The following is an 18,874-nucleotide window of genomic DNA, read 5'->3' on the forward strand; positions in this document are numbered from 1 at the left end:
GATATGTATGTGAAATGCATTTGTCATGTGTTTGGGGGGTGGGGTAGCATACCAGGTGAGTCTTGGATTTTGGAATTTGAGGGCCTTCTGAACTCTTAGGAATCAGATCTGCTGGGATGCTGATGCTGACAATTGATTTGGTTTGTCCATGCATGGGCTGGCTTGAGACTAGGTTCTGGAAAGCATATGCTCACCTTGAATCACAAACTAGTGTAAGAGTGACCATCACCTGAACCTAATTTTTATGAATGTTATTGTATGATGGTACTTTTAGAAAGCTGAAATCAAACCCAACCACATCAGACTTGGTGTGATCATAGTTTGATAACTATATTGATGCATGCATTTTTTTGGAAAATTTTCAGCTACTTTAAAAGCTAGTCGCCGAAGCCAGTTCTTGGAGTGCTGTTTATAATGAAATGTGGAACCGTGCTTCCATGCAGCCATTTCCTGCAAAATGCAGAGGCTTAGGTCTGCTACTAGGCAGCCCCTTCTAGCACCCTGGAAAAAGGAGCCTGCATTGTGGGTTCTACTATTGAGTCCTTTTTTTTGCTCCTCATTTTGGAAATTGGGATGGATGTTGTGTTCTGGTTGGTTGCTAAGAAAAAACCAGACAACCATTGTTGAAATTATCCTTGAAATAGTTAAGGAAAACTGATTCTGTTTTATACAATACCAAAGAGAGTTATACAAGACATTCAGATGATTTCCTATGTTAATTAATTTCAAAAGACTGTTATTATTTGCAATAGTAACACTGAAAATCAAACAATAACATCAGTTGATGGTTTCTGGTAATTATGTTAATGTCATCCCTCACCAAAATCTGGAGTTCCTTGCAGATAACATGCACGCAGCTCGCATTTCAGCTTGCCCCACCTTGCATCAACTCTCTTACAGGGAAATATTGGTTTATTAAGGCTGTTGATTAGCACAAACAAAACCAACTTGCATGTTGAGCAACACCCATTCTGGTATATGAGAAACTTGGTTTCATTCATCAAATCAGAAACCATTCCAAAGATAAAGGCAACAATCTACACAAGAAATCATCTAGTATTTTAGTTCCCACAACAGGATGGTTTTCCATTATAAGATAAAAGGAAACTTTAGCTCAGCATCAAACATCCATTCAATTATTGTTTAAACATCAAATTCATGACACAAATGGCACCATTCTGATTAAATTGATATATGAGACTATTAGCTTATTTTCAAAATGCCAACTTAGCCATTATTTGCCTAACATCCAGAGAAGAAATCAATGGGCCACAACAGGAGAATATCTGGGCGAACCCAGAGCAAAATGCATCCAAAGCTACTGAATCTGGTCAACATATGTCAGAGAAGGAAAGTAACTTGAAACTTCAAAGAAGAGTGGGCCACAAGCTCTAAGTGGATACCGCTCCAGTGGTTGAAGGTGCAAACAGTTCCTTAAGGTTGATCTTTCTTGAAAACTTCCTCAAAAGCTGTTTCATCTTTCCAGAGATCCACCTGCCATTAAAATCTAAGAATTCTTAACTCTCTATGGCTGCACCAGGTCCTTTGAATAGATAAAAAAGGAATACAAGAAGGTGTCTATTGTATTACAAAACCTCTTCCAAATATAGTAGAATAAATGGTCTTCAAATTTTAATTACATTATCATCATCCCTTATGCATTAGCCTCATACATGCATTTACAAAACGATAATATGCATGGCATGAAATTATGTTTCATAAAGAGAAATGATTTTATGATGTAATGTAATAGTACTATCATATAGGTTTCCACATAATTTGCTCCATTCGCAAAATTTTACCTTATAGAGGCCCTGCAATGTTTTTCTGTACATAGGCAGTAGAAACAGGGGAAGGACATTCAGGTTTCAAATTTTTCTCCTAAACTTTTAGTAAATCCATCATAAGTTTTTAGTTAGTAAATTTCTGCATGTATTTATGCTTGATAAGTTAATTGATCAATTCCATTTCAGAGGATTTTTATTGATCAATAAATGAGTGGTGGGATTTTTTTTATTAAGTATTACATTGTAACCTAGATAAAGTGAACGACAGAGTGCAATCTGCATGCTAGACCCCAAAAATATTAGGGACAATGCTATATTTTTAGTTGAGATAAGAAGTATTTCCATTTATTTCCATACCTAGAAAAAACCAACTAAGGTATACTTAAATCAACAGATCACAGAAAACCTGATCATTCAAGCTGAAAGAAACATTCTACATTAATGAGTAACCTGAGTTGCTCATCAAGTCAGAAAACATGAAATTGGTCCCACTTAAGGGCTCTTAAGGTAGTACCTAAGCTACAGTCACAAAGAACCAAAGGTGAACCACTTGAACATACAAGAGAACCACATAATGACATGGTATAAGGGTCACAAAGGAAGGCCCAAGGCTTGGGAAAGGTAGACCTCAACTTTAGCTAAGGTATAGTACTTGAGGTCCCTTAAGTTAGTACTTAGGGTCCCCAATTTAACACATTTTGAAGTTTTTTCTTGCAACACGGTTGTAATATGTGATTAAACGCATAGAGAGTTTGGAGATGAGAGCAAGGGGTGAAGCTGGTGGTTCAAGAGGAGGAAGAAGAAGTTTCATGGTGGAGGCCAAATCTTTCGAAATCTTGATTGAGGAGTTGGGAGGCAAGCTGAGAGGTTGCATTTGGGAGAGAAGCAAAGGGGTCTCCTCATGGATTAGATTCGGGGAGGCTAGCTTAAGATGTTTACTTGATGGAGTGGAAGTTTGCTGTAGAGAGGTAAACAATAGTGTTTGGGCTACTGGCTGGGAGGAGGGGAATAGAAAGTATAGGTTGGAGCGTCGTTCGAACGGGGCAGGTAGGTTCATCTTTTGCTCAGTTCGCGACATTGATTCAAAAAAGCATAACGTTATTGTCCCTGAGGGAAATGGTCAGTCTTTTGGTTGGAACTCCTTGGCTGAGAGGCTGAGAGCTCTTGGTGTGACCCCCTTAGGTGGCTTGCAGGGTCCTAAAGGGTCAGAGGACTTGTTGAGATTGAAAGGGGGCTCGAAGGTCCAATGGAGGGAGAAAGGGGTGGAGCTGAAAACATATGCTGATGCTGTTAGGAAAAGCCTGGGAAGGGTAGGCCAGTCAGTTTGGATAGAGGTGGGGGAAGGAGAAGTGCGTGGAAGAATAAAACAAATGAGTTAGTGTTTGGTAGGTTGGTGGGGACCTAGATCAGCTCTTTGCCCTGAGATGGAGTACATTAAAAGCTGGGCACCAAAACATTGGGCTTTGAAGGGGAATCTGAGGGTGGCCACGCTAGGCAGAGGATTATTGCTATTTGACTTCGAGTTACCAGACGAGGCTGAGCATGTTTTAGCCAGAGGTCTGAGAATCTTCAAGGAGAATGTTTTAGTCTTGGAGAGATGGAAACCTGAGGTGGGGTGTCTTCGCAAGGAGCCCACGACAAAAGATGTTTGGGTAAGGGTGATTGGACTCCCTCTTCATTTAAGAAGCTCGGAGGTGCTTAAAAGAATTGGAGATGAATGTGGAGGATTCATAGCTGAGGATAAATCACCTTTGCATGAGATGCAATGGGCTCGGTTACTGGTGAGGTGCGTGGACAGGGAGTTGCCCAACACTGTCCATATTGTTGTGGGGTCGGGTTGTTATTCCCTTCAACTTTGGTGGGAGTCTTCTCCCTGGTTCACGCAGGTGGTACCGGTGGGAAGCTTCAGCGGGGAAAGTAGCTCAAGGGAAGGAGAAGAGGCTGGTGGAACTGTTCGTGATCTCAGTCGTGGAAGTCAAAGGGAGAAGGTGGAACAGTTGAGGATGCAGAAGGGAAAGAGTGCCGTGTTAGCCTGTGGAGGCGATTCTACCCTCTGTCCCGCTGTGCTCTATGAGGCAGGGGATGCAGTGGAGGGTAGAGTAGGGTTAGCTGATGGACAGGTTAGAGAGGGAGACGATTTCTTTTTGAATAAGCTGGAAAGCCCAGCTTTTGGGCTAAGTATCGGGCCAAAAGGGCCAGCCCATGGAGAGTCACTGGGTCTTCCTCAATTAAGTTGGCTAAGGCAGGGGTCTTTTAAAGAAACCTAGGAGGAGTTGAGCTACGACTTAAGGCCCAATGTCTCTTTTGGGGAGAAAGGAGAGGGTGTTGGGCCTATAGGGCCTGTTGCAGCGGAAGGAGGAGATTTAAATGGGGAAGGAATCTTGAGTCCTTGAGCTAGGGCACAATCGCCAGGCATGGAGAAAGGCTCAGGAGATGCCGTCTTTCTCCGTGGAGAGAAAGGCTCAGGAGATGCCATCTTTCTCCGTGGGGAAGCACCTTCGGCCTCTCGTCCTTCGGCTCAGGTATTTAGCTCGGAAAGTCAAACTTTTATAGTGGAGGACCCCATCGTCGACATTTTAAGAGCTGCGTCGCAGTCGGAAGCCTTTGCGGTGCCGAAAATGGATCAAGCGCTGCGTGATGAAGCTTCCAGGTATGTCAGATTACCTTCGCCTTCTGTGGGGGGTCGGGAAATTTCTCCTTCTTCTCTTTTTTCTGGGTTTGATTGGGCGGGGACGAATGAGGGGGTTTCATCGGGCTTGATTTCGGAGATTGAGGGAGAGGAGCAGCTCCCTCTTAGCATTATTCTGGCAGATAGCTGCAATGGGGAGATGGGCCCTGAGGGGGAGAGACCCTCGGGTGATGAAGGAAGGGGGGATGAGTTCGAGGTATTATTACAAGAATTGGAAGGAAGAGGATGTCGATGGGATGATAGTTGCCTGGCGAGATTTAGCAAGTTCCTGGGCTTTTCGATGGAAGGATTTGAAGGAGAAATTCTGAACTTGCTTCTAAGGAACAAGAGAAGAAGAGAGCAGAACATCAAGAAAGACATTTCGGGGTCCACTAAGTTTGATCGTGAGTTGGAGAAATTAGAGTGGTCCATCAATTACAAAGGGGCGAGGAAGGAGAAATCTCTGGTTAGAGATGGTGGGGACAGAACCTCGAACCTTAGATGAAGATAAAGATCATATCTTGGAATATAAGAGGGGCCAATGATAGGGATAAAAGGAAAGTTATTAAGGCTTTGATCAGGTCGCAAAGAGCAGATTTGGTGTGTCTTCAGGAGACCAAAATTCAAGATATGTCCAAAGGGATTGTTCACAGTCTTGGAGTGGGAAGATTCCTAGGTTGGGGTGCTATGAGTGCAAGGGGGGCAGCCGATGGGGTAGTAGTGTTTTGGGATAACAGGGTTCTGGAGTTAATGGGCATGGAGGTGGGTCTTTTCTCAGTTTCCTGTCGCTTTAAAAATTGTGAAGATGACTTCTTGTGGACATTCACGGGAGTATATGGACCCACTATGAAACGGCATAGAGAGTTTTGGGAAGAGCTAGGAGCCATTCGAGGGCTGTGGTCTGACCCTTGGTGTATTGGCGGGGATTTTAACGTGGTCAGATTTCCTAACGAGCGTAGTAGAGAAGGAAGACTGACTGGTTCTATGAGAAGATTTTCGGAGGTGATTGAGGAGTTGGCTTTAAAAGATTTGCCTCTCCATGGGGGGCTATTCACGTGGAGTGGAGGGCTGAATGGTCTTTCAAGGTCTAGACTGGACCGTTTTCTGATTTCGGAGGATTGGGAGAATCATTTCAGTGGGGCGTCCCAGTGTTCTCTCCCAAGACCGGTATCCGATCACTTCCCAATCTTGTTAGATGGGGGTGAGACGAGGAGAGGTCCAATTCCATTTCGGTTCGAGAATATGTGGTTGAAGGAGGAGGGGTTTAAGGAGTTGTTGAAGGGCTGGTGGCAAGGATTTAATTATAGTGGGTCCTATAGTTTCATCTTGACAGAAAAATTGAAGGCCTTGAAAATTAAGCTGAAGGAATGGAATTCGGAAGTCTTTGGCAAAGTGGGGGTGAACAAAGGGCTGGCTCTGGATAAAGTATCCTACTGGGATAATCAGGAACAACTTAGAGCTTTAAATGAGCAGGAGCTAGAGGCGAGAAAGGAGGCTAGGGAGGAATTTAAGAAATGGGTTCTAATGGAGGAGACTTGATGGAGACAAAAATCGAGAGAAATTTGGCTGAAGGAAGGCGATAAGAACACGAGATTCTTCCACAAGATGGCAAATTCGAACAGAAAGAGAAACTGTTTGAAAAAAATCAAAATCAATGGCACCTGGATTTTAGAAGAGCATGACATTCAAAGGGGAGTGGTGGGGGCCTTTAAGGAACTTTTATCAGATCCTGGAGGATGGCGTCCTTGCTGCAACAATATTGAGTTTGACAGCATTGGGGATGAAGAGGCAGCCATGCTGGATGAGAGTTTTTCTGGGGATGAGGTGTTCTTGGCCCTTTTAGATCTGAATGGGGACAAGGCCCCTGGTCCGAACGGTTTTTCCCTTGCATTTTGGCAATTCGGTTGGGATTTTGTCAAATATAAGGTCTTGGGTTTCTTCAAGGAGTTTTATGAGATGGGAAAATTCGTAAGAAGCCTGAACACCACTTTCTTAGTTTTAATCCCAAAGAAGTGTGGGGCCGAAGACTTTAGTGATTTCAGACCCATCAATTTGGTGGGGGGTCTCTACAAGCTGCTTGATAAGGTTTTAGCTAATAGATTGAAAAAGGTAGTAGGAAAAGTGGTGTCTTCTTCCCAAAATGCCTTTGTTGAAGGTAGGCAAATTCTTGATGCTGCATTAGTTGCTAATGAGGTCATAGACTCCGTGCTGAAAAGAAAGGAAAGTGGGATCTTGTGTAAATTGGATTTAGAGAAGGCCTATGATCGGATTAATTGGGATTTTCTGCTATCGGTGATGTAAAGAATGGGTTTTGGGGAGAAATGGATTGGGTGGATTAGATGGTGCATATCCACTGCCTCGTTTTCGGTTTTGGTCAATGGTTCTCCTACCGGTTTTTTCCGGAGTTCCAGGGGGTTAAGGCAAGGAGATCCTCTCTCTTCTTACCTTTTCGTCTTAGAAATGAAGGCCTTAAGTAGTCTCATCAACAGAGCAGTGAGAGGGGGCTTTCTTTCAGGCTGCAGGATAGGGGGAAGGGAAGGTGGCGGGATCCAAGTTACGCATCTGCTGTTTGCCGATGATACTTTGGTCTTCTGTGATGACTCTCCAGAGCAATTGGCTTTTCTAAGTTGGTTATTAATGTGGTTTGAAGCTATTTCCGGACTGCGCATTAATTTGAACAAAAGTGAGATTTTGCTGGTGGGTTGTGTGGAGAATGCTGAGTTACTGGCAGCTGAACTGGGCTGCAAGGTGGGATCTCTCCCTTCCACCTATTTGGGGCTCCCTTTGGGAGCTTCGCATAAGTCTGTGAAGGTTTGGGACGGAGTGGAAGAGCGGATGAGGAAGAAACTTGCCTTGTGGAAGAGGCAATTCATTTCTAAGGGAGGAAGACTCACTCTCATTCGGAGTACTTTGGCGAGCATGCCAACTTACCTTATGTCACTATTGCGCATGCCAAGAGTGGTTAAATTAAGACTTGAGAAAATACAAAGGGATTTTCTTTGGGGAGGGGGAACGTTGGAGAAGAGGCCCCATCTTGTTAAGTGGGTTGTTGTTTGTACTCACAAAAAGATGGGTGGATTGGGGATTAGGAATCTCTCCATTCTTAATAGAGCCCTCTTGTGCAAATGGAGTTGGCGTTATGCGGTTGAAAGAGACTCATATTGGAAGCTTATTATTAGTACGAAGTATGGGGTTGAAAGAGGAGGGTGGAGCACTTGTGGGGCTAGGGAGGGCCATGGGGTTGGGCTTTGGAAGGAAATCAGCAAGGAAGGTTTGCTACTGCTCAATAATGTATCTTTCTCGGTGGGAGATGGTAAAAGGGTGAGGTTTTGGAAAGACATTTGGTGCGGGAACACCCCCTTTTGTGAGGCTTTTCCCTCTTTGTTTGATTTAGCGGGTTCTAAAGATGCGTGGGTTGCGGACTATTGGGATCTAATGGGGGAAGTGGGAGGGTGGACTCCACTTTTCCTTAGACCTTTCAACGATTAGGAGGTGGAGGAGGTGGAGAGACTCCTATCATCCATTCAAGGGAAGAGGTTGGATGCTGATGGGGAGGATAGGATGCTGTGGAGAGGGACGAAAAATGAGATTTTCACTGTAAAATCTCTTTACAAGTCTCTTGATCATAGCTGTGCAGTCTCGTTTCCGGGTAATATCATTTGGAGTCTATATGTTCTTTCAAAGGTGAGTTTTTTTCGCATGGGAAGCTTCTTGGGAGAAGGTCCTTACTCAAGATCAGCGTAAGAGGAGGGGCTGGATCTTAGCCAATAGATGTTGCTTGTGTTGCGTTGAAGAGGAAACGATAAACCATATCCTTGTTCACTGTTCTAAGACGAAGATTTTGTGGGATCTTTTGCTTTCTTTTTTTGGGGTCAATTGGGTGTTGCCGTTTTCAGTGAGAGACACTCTATTAAGTTGGTATGTCTCTTTTAAGGACAAGAATCATAGAAAGGTTTGGCGGGCAGCTCCTCTCTGTTTATTTTGGACAATTTGGAAGGAAAGAAATAGGATAGTCTTCAATAACAAGGCTTTGTCGACTCAAAGATTGAAAAACTCATTTGTTTATAATCTCTTATCCTGGGCTAATTCTTCTATAGGTGTAGGCCCTTTATCTTTGTTTAACTTTGTGGATTGGTTGGGTTCTTGTTGAGGGCCAGTGAGTGCTTGTGTTTTTGTTGCTTGTTTTAGGTGTCTCTTGTATACTCCCTGTATGCTCTGGGTTGCCTTTCAAGCTCCCTTTCTCTAATATATCTTTGTGCTTTTGCCTATAAAAAAAAAGTTAGTACTTAGGGTCCCTTAAGGTAGTACCTAAAGGCCATTAAGGTAGTACCTAAGGGCTCTTAAGGTAGTACCTAAGGTACAATCCCAAAAAAACCATTGGTGGACCACTTGAGCACACAAGAGAACCACATAATGGCATGGTCTAAGGGTCACAAAGGAAGGCCCGAGGCTTGGGAGAGATAGAGTTTGAGTTTAGCCAAGGTAGTACCTAGAGTTCCTTAAGGTAGTATCTAAAGGCCATTAAGGTAGTACCTAAGGGCTCTTAAGGTGGTACCTAAGGTACAATCCCAAAAAACCATTGGTGGACCACTTGAGCACTCAAGAGAACCACATAATGACATGGTCAGGGTCACAAAGGAAGCCCCGAGGCTTGGGAGAGGTTGAGTTCAGGTTTAGCTAAGGTAGTACCTAGGTCCCTTAAGGTAGTACCTAAGGGCCATTAAGGTAGTACCTAAGGGCTCTTAAGGTAGTACCTAAGCTACAATCCCAAAAAACTATTGGTGGACCACCTGAGCACTCAAGAGAACCACATAATGGCATGGTTTAAGGGTCACAAAGGAAGGCCCGAGGCTTGGGAGAGGTAGAGTTCAAGTTTAGCTAAGGTAGTACCTAGGGTCCCTTAAGGTAGTACCTAAGGGCTCTTAAGGTAGTACCTAAGCTACAGTCCCAAAAAACCATTAGTGAACCTTCAACACACAAGAGAACCACATAATGGCATGGTCTAAGGGTCACAAAGGAAGACCTGAGGCTTGGGAAAGGTTGAGTTCAAGTTTAGCTAAGGTAGTACCTAAGGTCCCTTAAGGTAGTACCTAAAGGCCATTAAGGTAGTACCTAAGGGCTCTTAAGGTAGTACCTAAGGTACAATCCCAAAAAAACCATTGGTGGACCACTTGAGCACACAAGAGAACCACATAATGGCATGGTCTAAGGGTCACAAAGGAAGGCCCGAGGCTTGGGAGAGGTAGAGTTCAAGTTTAGCTAAGGTAGTACCTAGGGAAAAGGTCATACCACTGATCAACACACATATAGAAAAAATCAACTTCCTTATGGCCTTGTTTGGTTAACCAAAATGCAACATTGAGAATGAATATTCCTTTACACTTCCTCTTGGAGAATGAGAATAGTTTTTTCAAATTTCATTCCTATGTTTGGATTGGTTAGGAATCAAAAAATTGGAAAAATCTCTCATTTCCATTTAAGTGTTTGCCAATAGTAGAAATGAAATTAAAAATTTAATATATTTTCACCAATACCACTTTTCAAGATTTACTCAAGTTTCCAAGTAATCATCTAGAAAATTTTAATTTTCTTATCAATGAAAAGATCCAAACGATACCGAAAAAAGTATTAAAAAAATATTTTTCTCTTCTTTACCATCATTTTGAAGCAACCAAACAAAAAAAAAAAAAAAAAATTCAAATTTTCATTAACCAAAATAATGCAAAACATGAAATAAAACAAATCATTTTTTTGACTATTCTCCATTTTCTTGGCAACTAAACAAAAAACACAAAAAATAAAAATCTTCACTTTCTCATCATCTAAATAGGTGTAAAACATGAAATTGAAGAAATAATTCAATTATCAGTTCTTTTTCCTTTATTTTCTCAACAATTAAATAGAGACTACTCACTTTCTCATCATTTTCTCTTTATTTCCTCATTTTCTCAGTAACCAAACAAAACATCCCACTTACTCATCAACCAAAATATATAAAATATGAAATTTAATATAAATGGATATTTTTATTTGTGATCTAAACTGCTTCTTGATAGCTTGTTGTATATTTTTTTATTTTTTCCCTTGGAGGAGAAATGATAATAGGGGCAGAGAAATGAAAATCATAAGTTTGACATGAAATCCGAATGAAGGCCACATGTTGAATGAGCCACCAATGAGTGAAATTCTCATTTCACCATTCTACATTTCCTGCTAAACAAGATTGGCCCTTTATGTATAACTAGAAGGGTTGAATTGAAAATTTTGGAGTTCAAGGAAACATTCACAGCCAGTGGAGTTAGGCCCTGAATTGGATAATTTTGGATAAGTTTAATAAGAGCTTCTATACCTATTGGGATAATTTTGTTAAATATTATGGCTTGAAAATTATGGTTTTTGCTTTAGCAAAAGCTGAAGCCAGAAACAAAAGGTTATTGCAAACATGGACTTAAATACAAAAAGAACCAAACCTAGAACCTCCATCTTTTTACGAAACAACCATCTTTTTCATGTTCATTTCCTTTTCTTGTTCTGTTTTTCAGAACATTAAAAACCCATTTTAATAAAGCCCAACAGCTGCAATGGGAGACCTCGGTTTTCTGTGTCAATAATTTACTTTTCTTGCAGCCAATTCTCACCAACCAAACAGAGCAACAAGTGTAACACAATCAACACAACCCACACTTCTCACCTGTTTTTCCGCAAGCGAGTAGTTCCTCAATGCCGACACCGCATGCCTAATCCTCCCCAACAACTGCCCCAAAACCTGATACAAACAACCATCAATTCACCATAACCACACTCCCTAACCAATCATTCACAACAAATCCACTCCACAAACCAAACCATCAATATTCTCAGCTCTACCAAAACACCTACTCACCTTCCGACTCATAATCCCCAACATCTTCGCTTCCTCCGATCGAACCCGCACTAACCAAACGTAAAACACACAAAACTCAGAAAAATCAATTCACCGCACAGAGATCTAACCAAACACTCAAAATTCCACAAACCGATGATTCGCGGCCAAGAAAATAGAAAGAAAATGAGGGTGCGAAGCGCCAATACAGATCGATTGATCCGAAATTGATACAGATTGTAAAGTGAGAGACTTGGAAAAGGACGCACCTGAGCTTCACCAGAGAGTTTGGTCCGCTAGGTATAGGGCGAACAAGCAGTGATGGTCCAAACGACACCGTTTTGGAGGGTGGCTTGATCCCTTTTTCTTTGTCCTCTGTGTCGTCCGTTTAGTAGTTTATTAGAGGGGAAAGTTGTGTTTGCAATAGAGCAGCCTCCCGTTGACGGAGATAGATCGGCAACAACGTTGCCGGTGTGAGGACTGGACAAAGATGATGAAAGAGAGAAAGTACAGAGAAAACGTGAGGAAAGATACGATGTTCCTCCACCGTTAAGGAAAAAAATTGCGTGGTGGCTGCTGACATGGAAAACTAAAGGGCAATTTTGGAATAGCTTACAAAAACAGTATATAGTGCACAAGAAGAATAATAGTTTTGCCATTAATGGTCAAAGCCCATATTTCAATTTCTTTGGGTTTGATTTCCATATTACCTTCAAATGGGCCACTGCAAACGCAACTTTCCCTGTAAAGAAGTGATGTTTCAGAACATGTAAATTTCATAATTACACTGTAAACAAATATGATAAAGAACGAGAGAATAGAATCACAGAAATGACACAAGCAAACAAAGCTAGCATGGGTCATGTTATTAGGGAGTTTCCTTCTAGGATGTGGTGGTGGCAGTGCATTCGGGAGGAAGGCCCTGTGGGAATCTCTTTCTGTCTGTGCAGCAATTGTAGATCATGTAATTCTTCTGCACCCATTTCATTCTCTCTTGGCTTGTGGAATCTAGCTCTTGTGAGTACCATCCGCCATTGGTGGAGGTAGAAGATGGCGAGGTTGAACTGCAAGAAGATGATCCAGAGGACCACACACAAGCATTGGCATTGAAGTTCCTGTTGGAGGCAGTGAATGGTGCTTAGCTCCAGTCTGTCTTGATGAGCCAACCTAGTCCTCAGCATTCCGGAGACATGGGCTGGTTCTTTGGGTATGCAACACTAATGGATTCAGAGTTCTTGAACTCTGTAATAGGGATGTCATCTATTGAGAAGCTGAAACAGAGGCACAAGAGTAAGTCAGTAGGGAACAGGAAAAACATATCGATCTTTCCAAAGAGATATTCATTCATGGACTGGAGGTCAGATCCAGAGGCCTTGTCAAGGGAAGAGTGAGAAGCTCCCCGTTGTTGAGTATCTTAGTACGCCCACCCCCTCAATTAATGTCAAGTTACCTGCTGAAGCAGCCATTAAGAAGCTGACCAGTAGAGAGATCAGCAGGCCTGAAGCTAAAGAAGAATATGGAGATGCCACTGAAAATTATGTTGTATGGTTGGTAAGAGATGTTCAAAGTGAAGAAGTTTGGTTACGTTGAATTTATAAAATCAATCTCTCTAAGCTCTCAGTTATAGCGTTGCTGATACTACTGGGAAATTAAGTTCATATTTAGAGGGTAGAAACTGAGCTGTATACAGCAGGGCCATCTACAAGTGGGCCTCCATCATCAGTATTTTTGATACATCTAAAGCTGCTTTCCTTTTAGTATTTTCATCTTATGTCATCCACACTCAATGCGGTTTTGGAATAGAAAAATCTGAAGTTGATTGCAAGGCTCTTTTTCTGTCTGCCGCGGTCGCCTTCTCTTAGAAGAGGAGCTCCTGGAGAGATCACTCTTGTCAGTATCAGCTACTTTTTCTCAGTCAAAAGAATCATAGCCCAAACAGGGAGACAAGGACAAATAACACCTGACCCTGCAAGTATCACCAAGCCAACAAATACACTCATGCTGCAAGCTGGGGCAATAAAGAAAATGTTTGTTTTAGAAGCTTTTACCCCTTTTCAGGGTTTATGAGTCTCTTTTGACCCTTTTTTTCCTCTCCATTTGGGTTTATGTGAGCAGAAATCCTGATAATCTTCTTTCAGTGACTTACTAGATTGTTTTTTTTTGTGGATTCAACTGCAATTGCTTCTGGTTTGTACTGAACATGGAAGGAAATTCTTCTTTCTCTCCATACACACACATATATATATACTTTTTGTTTCTCTGTTCTTTGTCTAGTAATTTAAAGGGATCCATGATTGAGGTTGAGATAATGTTACATGCCATTCATAGAGAAAGCAAAATTCTATTTTATGAATACATTACACTGTAAACAATGTGGTCTCTGTTATTCACTTGGTAACTAAAATGATAAAGAATGAAAGAATAGAATTTTGAGATTACAGAAGCAAACAATAAAGTGAATGGCCTCAAGGTCGTGTTTCCTTCTAGGATGTGGTGGCGGCAGTGCATTCAGGAGGAAGGCCTTGTGGGAATCGCTCTGTGTCTGTGCAGTAATTGTAGATCATGTAATTCTTCTGCACCCATTTCATTCTCTCTTGGCTTGTGGAATCTAGCTCTTGTGAGTACCAGTCAGTACTGGTGGAGGTAGAAGTGGGGGTATTTGAACTGCAAGAAGATGCTCCAGAAGACCAGATGCAGGCATCTGCATTGAAGTTCCTATAGGAAGCAGTGAAGGGAGCTTGGGTCCAGTCTGTCTTCACAAGCCCACCTCTTGTTGCCCAGTCATCAGCATTCCAGAGACTAGAGTATATCCTCATGGGCTGATTCTTTGGGTATGGAACACCAATTGACTCAGAGTTCTTGAACTCCCTGATGGGGGTGCCATCCACCGAGAAGCTGAAACAGAGATAACCCAGATGAGTAAATCAATACAAAACCCTGAAAAACATAAACCAGATTGCAGTTTTGGAGTTAAGTATACTAGCTAGTACTTACATAATCCGCTGGGGATTCCAAAGGATGGAATAGGTATGGAAATCAGCAGTCGGGTCAAACCAAAGGTAGAACTGCTGCTCTCTGTTTCCCTTGCCTTGGCCGAACACATTAGTGTGAAGAATGTATGGATCGCCACTGAGATTGCCCAGGAATTCAAAGTCGATTTCATCATGGGTTGGCCCTTGTGAAGATAACTGAAAATACACACATACAAGAATGAGAACTGCATGCTAATCAGGAGAACATTTAAAAAAATGGAGGATGATGGGCAAGAGCTAATATGAATGGGGGACTTACATAGTAGGCAGTGACAGTTCCAGCAGAGTTTCCAGGAACAAGTTTGAGCTGCATATCGATCTTCCCAAACAGATACTCATTCTTGGACTGGAAACCAGATCCAGAGGTCTTGTCAAGGGAAAGAGTGAGAAGCTCTCCACTGTTGAGTATCTTAGCACGCCCGTCTCCCCAAGTGATATCAAAGTCTTGGTTGAAGTTACCTGCTGAGGCAGCCATTAGGAAGCTCACCACTACAGAGATGACCATGGCTGTCGAAACAGCTGGAGAAGAAGAATAGATGGGTGCCATTGAGGGATATACTGTATGGTTGGTAAAAGGTGTCTGAAGAGAAGATGTTTGATGTTAGTGACTTGAAATTGATCTCTCCCAGCTCCAATTTATACTCGGTGGGAGAGATCTAGAGAGATTGAGAGGGTCCTGCCGGGAAGGTTCAGAGTGGGAGACCAAGGAATGAGTTGTATACAGATGGCAGTGGCAACCATATCTACGAATGGGCTTCCACCTCCCCCCAATACTTTTTAAATCATCAGAAACGCATGGTTTTGCAATATAAAAGTACTCAGGAAGTATCATGGTTGTTAACTTCTGCCGCGTCTACCTGCCCGCCGCCCGCCCCCCCCCCCCCCCCCCCCCCCCACCCCAACCTGCTTTTGTCCCTTTCCAATATGTCAAGCAGTTTAGCAAAAATTTGCAATGAATGGCTGATGGTGGTGGTGGTTACTTGATTCAAATCATTTTCTTTTTACCAGAAACAAACCTCAAAGGAGGGCTCTAGTGTAAAAATGTGCTGGACCAGAGCTTCCTACATACATCACTTCACAGTCATCCAATTTTTCCAAGTCTAAAGATCCTGAATGCCAAAACAGGGAGAGAAAGACAAGTAGCACCTACCCAAGTCATCATCATGCCCAGTTGTGAACTTGTAATTGCAAGTTGAACACCAATAGTAAGATCCAGTGACCTCCTCGTCTCCATGCCACCCAACAACAACATATAGTAGAGCTTACCTAATGTGAACATAGGAGAAACTTTTAAAAAGCATACTACAAAAATCAGAGGTGGCTTAGTATATATTCATGTATAATATCTTTTGTAATAGCAATTGTTAGAATTTGGTGATCCAAAATCTATTTGATCATACCCGAAAAGCTTGCGATGCAACATATGTGATGAAATTATAATTATGAGATTTTTTAGGGGTTTGTGATGAAAGAAATATGTGTTAATTACTCACATATATTTATGTATACGTGTGTGTGATGATGTATAATTTTAGGGTTATGATGATTATATTTCTGTTGTAACCAATCGCATCTCTCCTTGTACCAATTTTTAGATATAGTGAATTTCCTTTTTTTCTATTAGTGATTTTTTTCATTAAGGGGGTTTTTTTTTAAATGTAAATCTGTGTTCTTATTTTGTTTTATTTATTTATTTATTGTCTATTCATGTTACTGTATAACAGTAACTAATAGTCAATCTGTTTTTCATCGGAGAGAGAATCAGACTCAAAGCCATTAAGCTTATGAGGGAAATGGTTATGTTTATAAATTCAATGGCCAATGACTATAGGGTTCATGGATTTCGGGGAGAATGTTTCATTTAGGTCTGAGACATTGGTGATTTTCCATTTGTCTGATTGCTTTCATCATATTTGGAGCTTCTTGTGTGATTCAGTACATAATTTTGGTGACTTTAATTGTACTTTCTTGCTGTTTGTAATTAAAATGGAAAGAAATCAAGGTTATTTACTCTTTCAATTTTTTTAAGGCCCCATCTGTATCTCTTGATTCTCTCAGAAGTTGAAGTACAAGGAAAACAAACAGAAAAAAAATGCTAAAAATTACTTTGGCAATGGTTCATCTCCTCAGTTCTCTTCAACATTTTTCTTTTGTTTCTCTAGTGGTTTCTGACATCCAAATTGAGGCTCCAAGAATAGTGCATTTCATTCATAAAGAATCTTTTCTTATTTGAATTGTGTCATATATTACAATGTAAACAATACAATGTTTCTGCTGTTGTAATAGCAACTAAAATGATAAAAGAATGAAAGAATAGAACTGAAGGAAACTTCAGAAGCAAACTATCTGATTGAATGGGCATAGATTCCATTCCTTCTAAGACATGGTGGTGGCAGTGCATTCAGGAGGAAGGCCTTGTGGGAATCGCTTTGTGTCTGTGCAGTAATTGTAGATCATGTAATTCTTCTGTACCCATTTCATTCTCTCTTGGCTTGTGGAATCTAGCTCTTGTGAGTACCACTGACCACTGGTGGAGGTAGAGGAGGGAGTAGTAGAACTGCAAGAAGATGCTCCAGAAGACCAGATGCAAGCATCTGCGTTGAAGTTCCTATAGGAAGCAGTGAAGGGGGCTTGGGTCCAGTCTGTCTTGACGAGCCCACCTCCTGTTGCCCAGTCATCTGCATTCCAGAGACTGGAGTATATCCTCATGGGCTGGTTCTTTGGGTATGGAACACCTATGGACTCAGAGTTCTTGAACTCTCTGATGGGGGTGCCATCCACAGAGAAGCTGAAACAGAGAATACCCCAGATGATTGAGTCGACACAGAAACCAAAAAAAACATAAACCAGACTGCACTTTTGGGGATTCATTACTATACTACTTACATAATCCGCTGGGGGTTCCAAAGGATGGAATAGGAGTGGAAATCAGCAGTTGGGTCAAACCAGAGGTAGAACTGCTGTTCTCTGTTGCCCTTGCCTTGGCTGAACACATTAGTGTGAAGAATGTATGGATCACCACTGAGATTCCCCAAGAATTCAAAGTCTATCTCATCATGGGTAGGTCCTTGCGAAGATAGCTGTAATTACACAAAGCAGGATATTGATTTGTGAGTCAGAAAAAGATGAAACCAAGAAAGCATTTGATGAAAAACACTTGGTAAAGAGGAGGCTTACATAGTAGGCAGTGACAGTGCCAGCTGAGTTTCCAGGCACAAGCTTCAGCTGCATATCAATCTTCCCAAACATATACTCATTCTTGGACTGGAAGCCAGACCCAGAGGTTTTGTCAAGGGAGAGAGTGAGAAGCTGTCCATTGTTGAGGATCTTAGCTCTGCCATCACCCCAAGTGATATCAAAATCTTTGTGCAAGTTACCAACAGAAGCAATCACCAAGGACCCAAACAGAACAGAGACCAAGAGCAACTTTGGTGAGAGATTTGAAGTAGAAGGAGAAGCCATTGAATGAGAATGTTAGAGATGACAAATGGAAAGAAGTTTTGAGTGCAGAAGTGAAGAGAATGGAAGGGTATGTGGGGGTTTTATGGTAGAAGACCAGAAGTTGTGGGAGAAAGTGGAAGGAGAGAAGGAAGGTTCAGTCAGCAGCTGGACACAGTTGGGTTCCAAAATGTAAAGACGAATTGTCACTGAATGGCACAGGCACAACCTCCTTTCATTTCGACACGGTTTATGAATGCACTTAAAAAGGAAAGAAGAGCGAACCTACTTTCTCTTGTACCAAACACCAATTATCATCCACACCTAAACCCACCACCGCCACTTGGATAAAAAAATAAAAAAAAGAAGAGAAGAAAAAAATTTCTGAGGACATTTTCCTCTTTTGTATCTGTGTGACATATTTCTCATATTTCAAATTTGATCAAATACTTCTAATTTCACACAATGTCATTTGGTACTCTATTTTTTAAATATTGTTTTGTTTTATAGTCTTTGAAAAGATGACTTGAGTAAGAGTCTATCTCGTCGTATGATTTAAAAACAATTTTTTATTTTTAAAAATAGAAAAATATTTTTAAAGACTTTTAATAATGTTTGATGATTGTTATCTAAAAACGGGTTTTAAAAATAAATTGAAATAGAGAACAATTTTTATAGAATAAATAGAAGTTTTCACTAGTTTTTTAAAATAAAAGGAAAACATAGTTTTTTTAAATTATAAAAAATAAATAAATTCAACATGATATCATTTCATTGATCTCTCTAGGATTTAATTATGAAACCTAAAAACTTAAAATATGGTCTTTCTTGAAATTATATGCACTTTTCTTAATTTTTTTTTAACTTTTTAAAATTTTTCATTAAGTAAATACAACATTTGATACATAAAATTTATTAATTTTAAAAAATAATTTGAAATTCAAAAACCAATTTAATTAATATAAAAAAGTTAAAAAACTTAATAACATTAATAGTTCATAAACCAAAATTTATTTTAAATGTCTAGGTTACTTTCTTTTATATATATATATATATATATATTATTTTTAGAGGCCAATAACTCTTG

The 18,874-nt window shown here is 41.0% G+C and overlaps 2 protein-coding genes across 2 annotated transcripts; both read right to left on the reverse strand.

The window, feature by feature from the left end:
* Positions 1-13,611: 13,611 nt before the first annotated feature.
* On the reverse strand, positions 13,612-14,989 carry LOC117925101 (probable xyloglucan endotransglucosylase/hydrolase protein 23). The gene is made up of 3 exons (XM_034843964.1): positions 14,609-14,989; positions 14,312-14,505; positions 13,612-14,212 (listed from the first exon to the last, which is right to left on the reverse strand). The coding sequence occupies exons 1-3, from the start codon at positions 14,894-14,896 to the stop codon at positions 13,801-13,803; spliced, it is 894 nt and encodes a 297-aa protein (XP_034699855.1). The 5' UTR covers positions 14,897-14,989; the 3' UTR covers positions 13,612-13,800.
* Positions 14,990-16,529: 1,540 nt separating this feature from the next.
* LOC117925103 (xyloglucan endotransglucosylase/hydrolase protein 22-like) lies at positions 16,530-17,918 on the reverse strand. Its single transcript, XM_034843966.1, has 3 exons — positions 17,527-17,918; positions 17,236-17,429; positions 16,530-17,137 (listed from the first exon to the last, which is right to left on the reverse strand). The coding sequence occupies exons 1-3, from the start codon at positions 17,809-17,811 to the stop codon at positions 16,726-16,728; spliced, it is 891 nt and encodes a 296-aa protein (XP_034699857.1). The 5' UTR covers positions 17,812-17,918; the 3' UTR covers positions 16,530-16,725.
* Positions 17,919-18,874: the final 956 nt, after the last annotated feature.

This window comes from Vitis riparia, chromosome 11 (assembly GCF_004353265.1).
Source record: "Vitis riparia cultivar Riparia Gloire de Montpellier isolate 1030 chromosome 11, EGFV_Vit.rip_1.0, whole genome shotgun sequence".
NCBI lineage: Eukaryota > Viridiplantae > Streptophyta > Magnoliopsida > Vitales > Vitaceae > Vitis > Vitis riparia.

What these genes read in the sequence shown, in the direction of transcription:
- LOC117925101 (XM_034843964.1), bottom strand. Translation starts at nt 14,896, where the DNA reads ATGGCACCCATCTATTCTTCTTCTCCAGCTGTTTCGACAGCCATGGTC. An exon ending in GAACTGTCACTGCCTACTAT is followed by an intron (nt 14,506 to 14,608) that starts GTAAGTCCCCCA and finishes GTGTATTTTCAG; the next exon opens with TTATCTTCACAAGGGCCAAC. An exon ending in TGGAATCCCCAGCGGATTAT is followed by an intron (nt 14,213 to 14,311) that starts GTAAGTACTAGC and finishes TCTCTGTTTCAG; the next exon opens with CTTCTCGGTGGATGGCACCC.
- LOC117925103 (XM_034843966.1), bottom strand. Translation starts at nt 17,811, where the DNA reads ATGGCTTCTCCTTCTACTTCAAATCTCTCACCAAAGTTGCTCTTGGTC. An exon ending in GCACTGTCACTGCCTACTAT is followed by an intron (nt 17,430 to 17,526) that starts GTAAGCCTCCTC and finishes GTGTAATTACAG; the next exon opens with CTATCTTCGCAAGGACCTAC. An exon ending in TGGAACCCCCAGCGGATTAT is followed by an intron (nt 17,138 to 17,235) that starts GTAAGTAGTATA and finishes TCTCTGTTTCAG; the next exon opens with CTTCTCTGTGGATGGCACCC.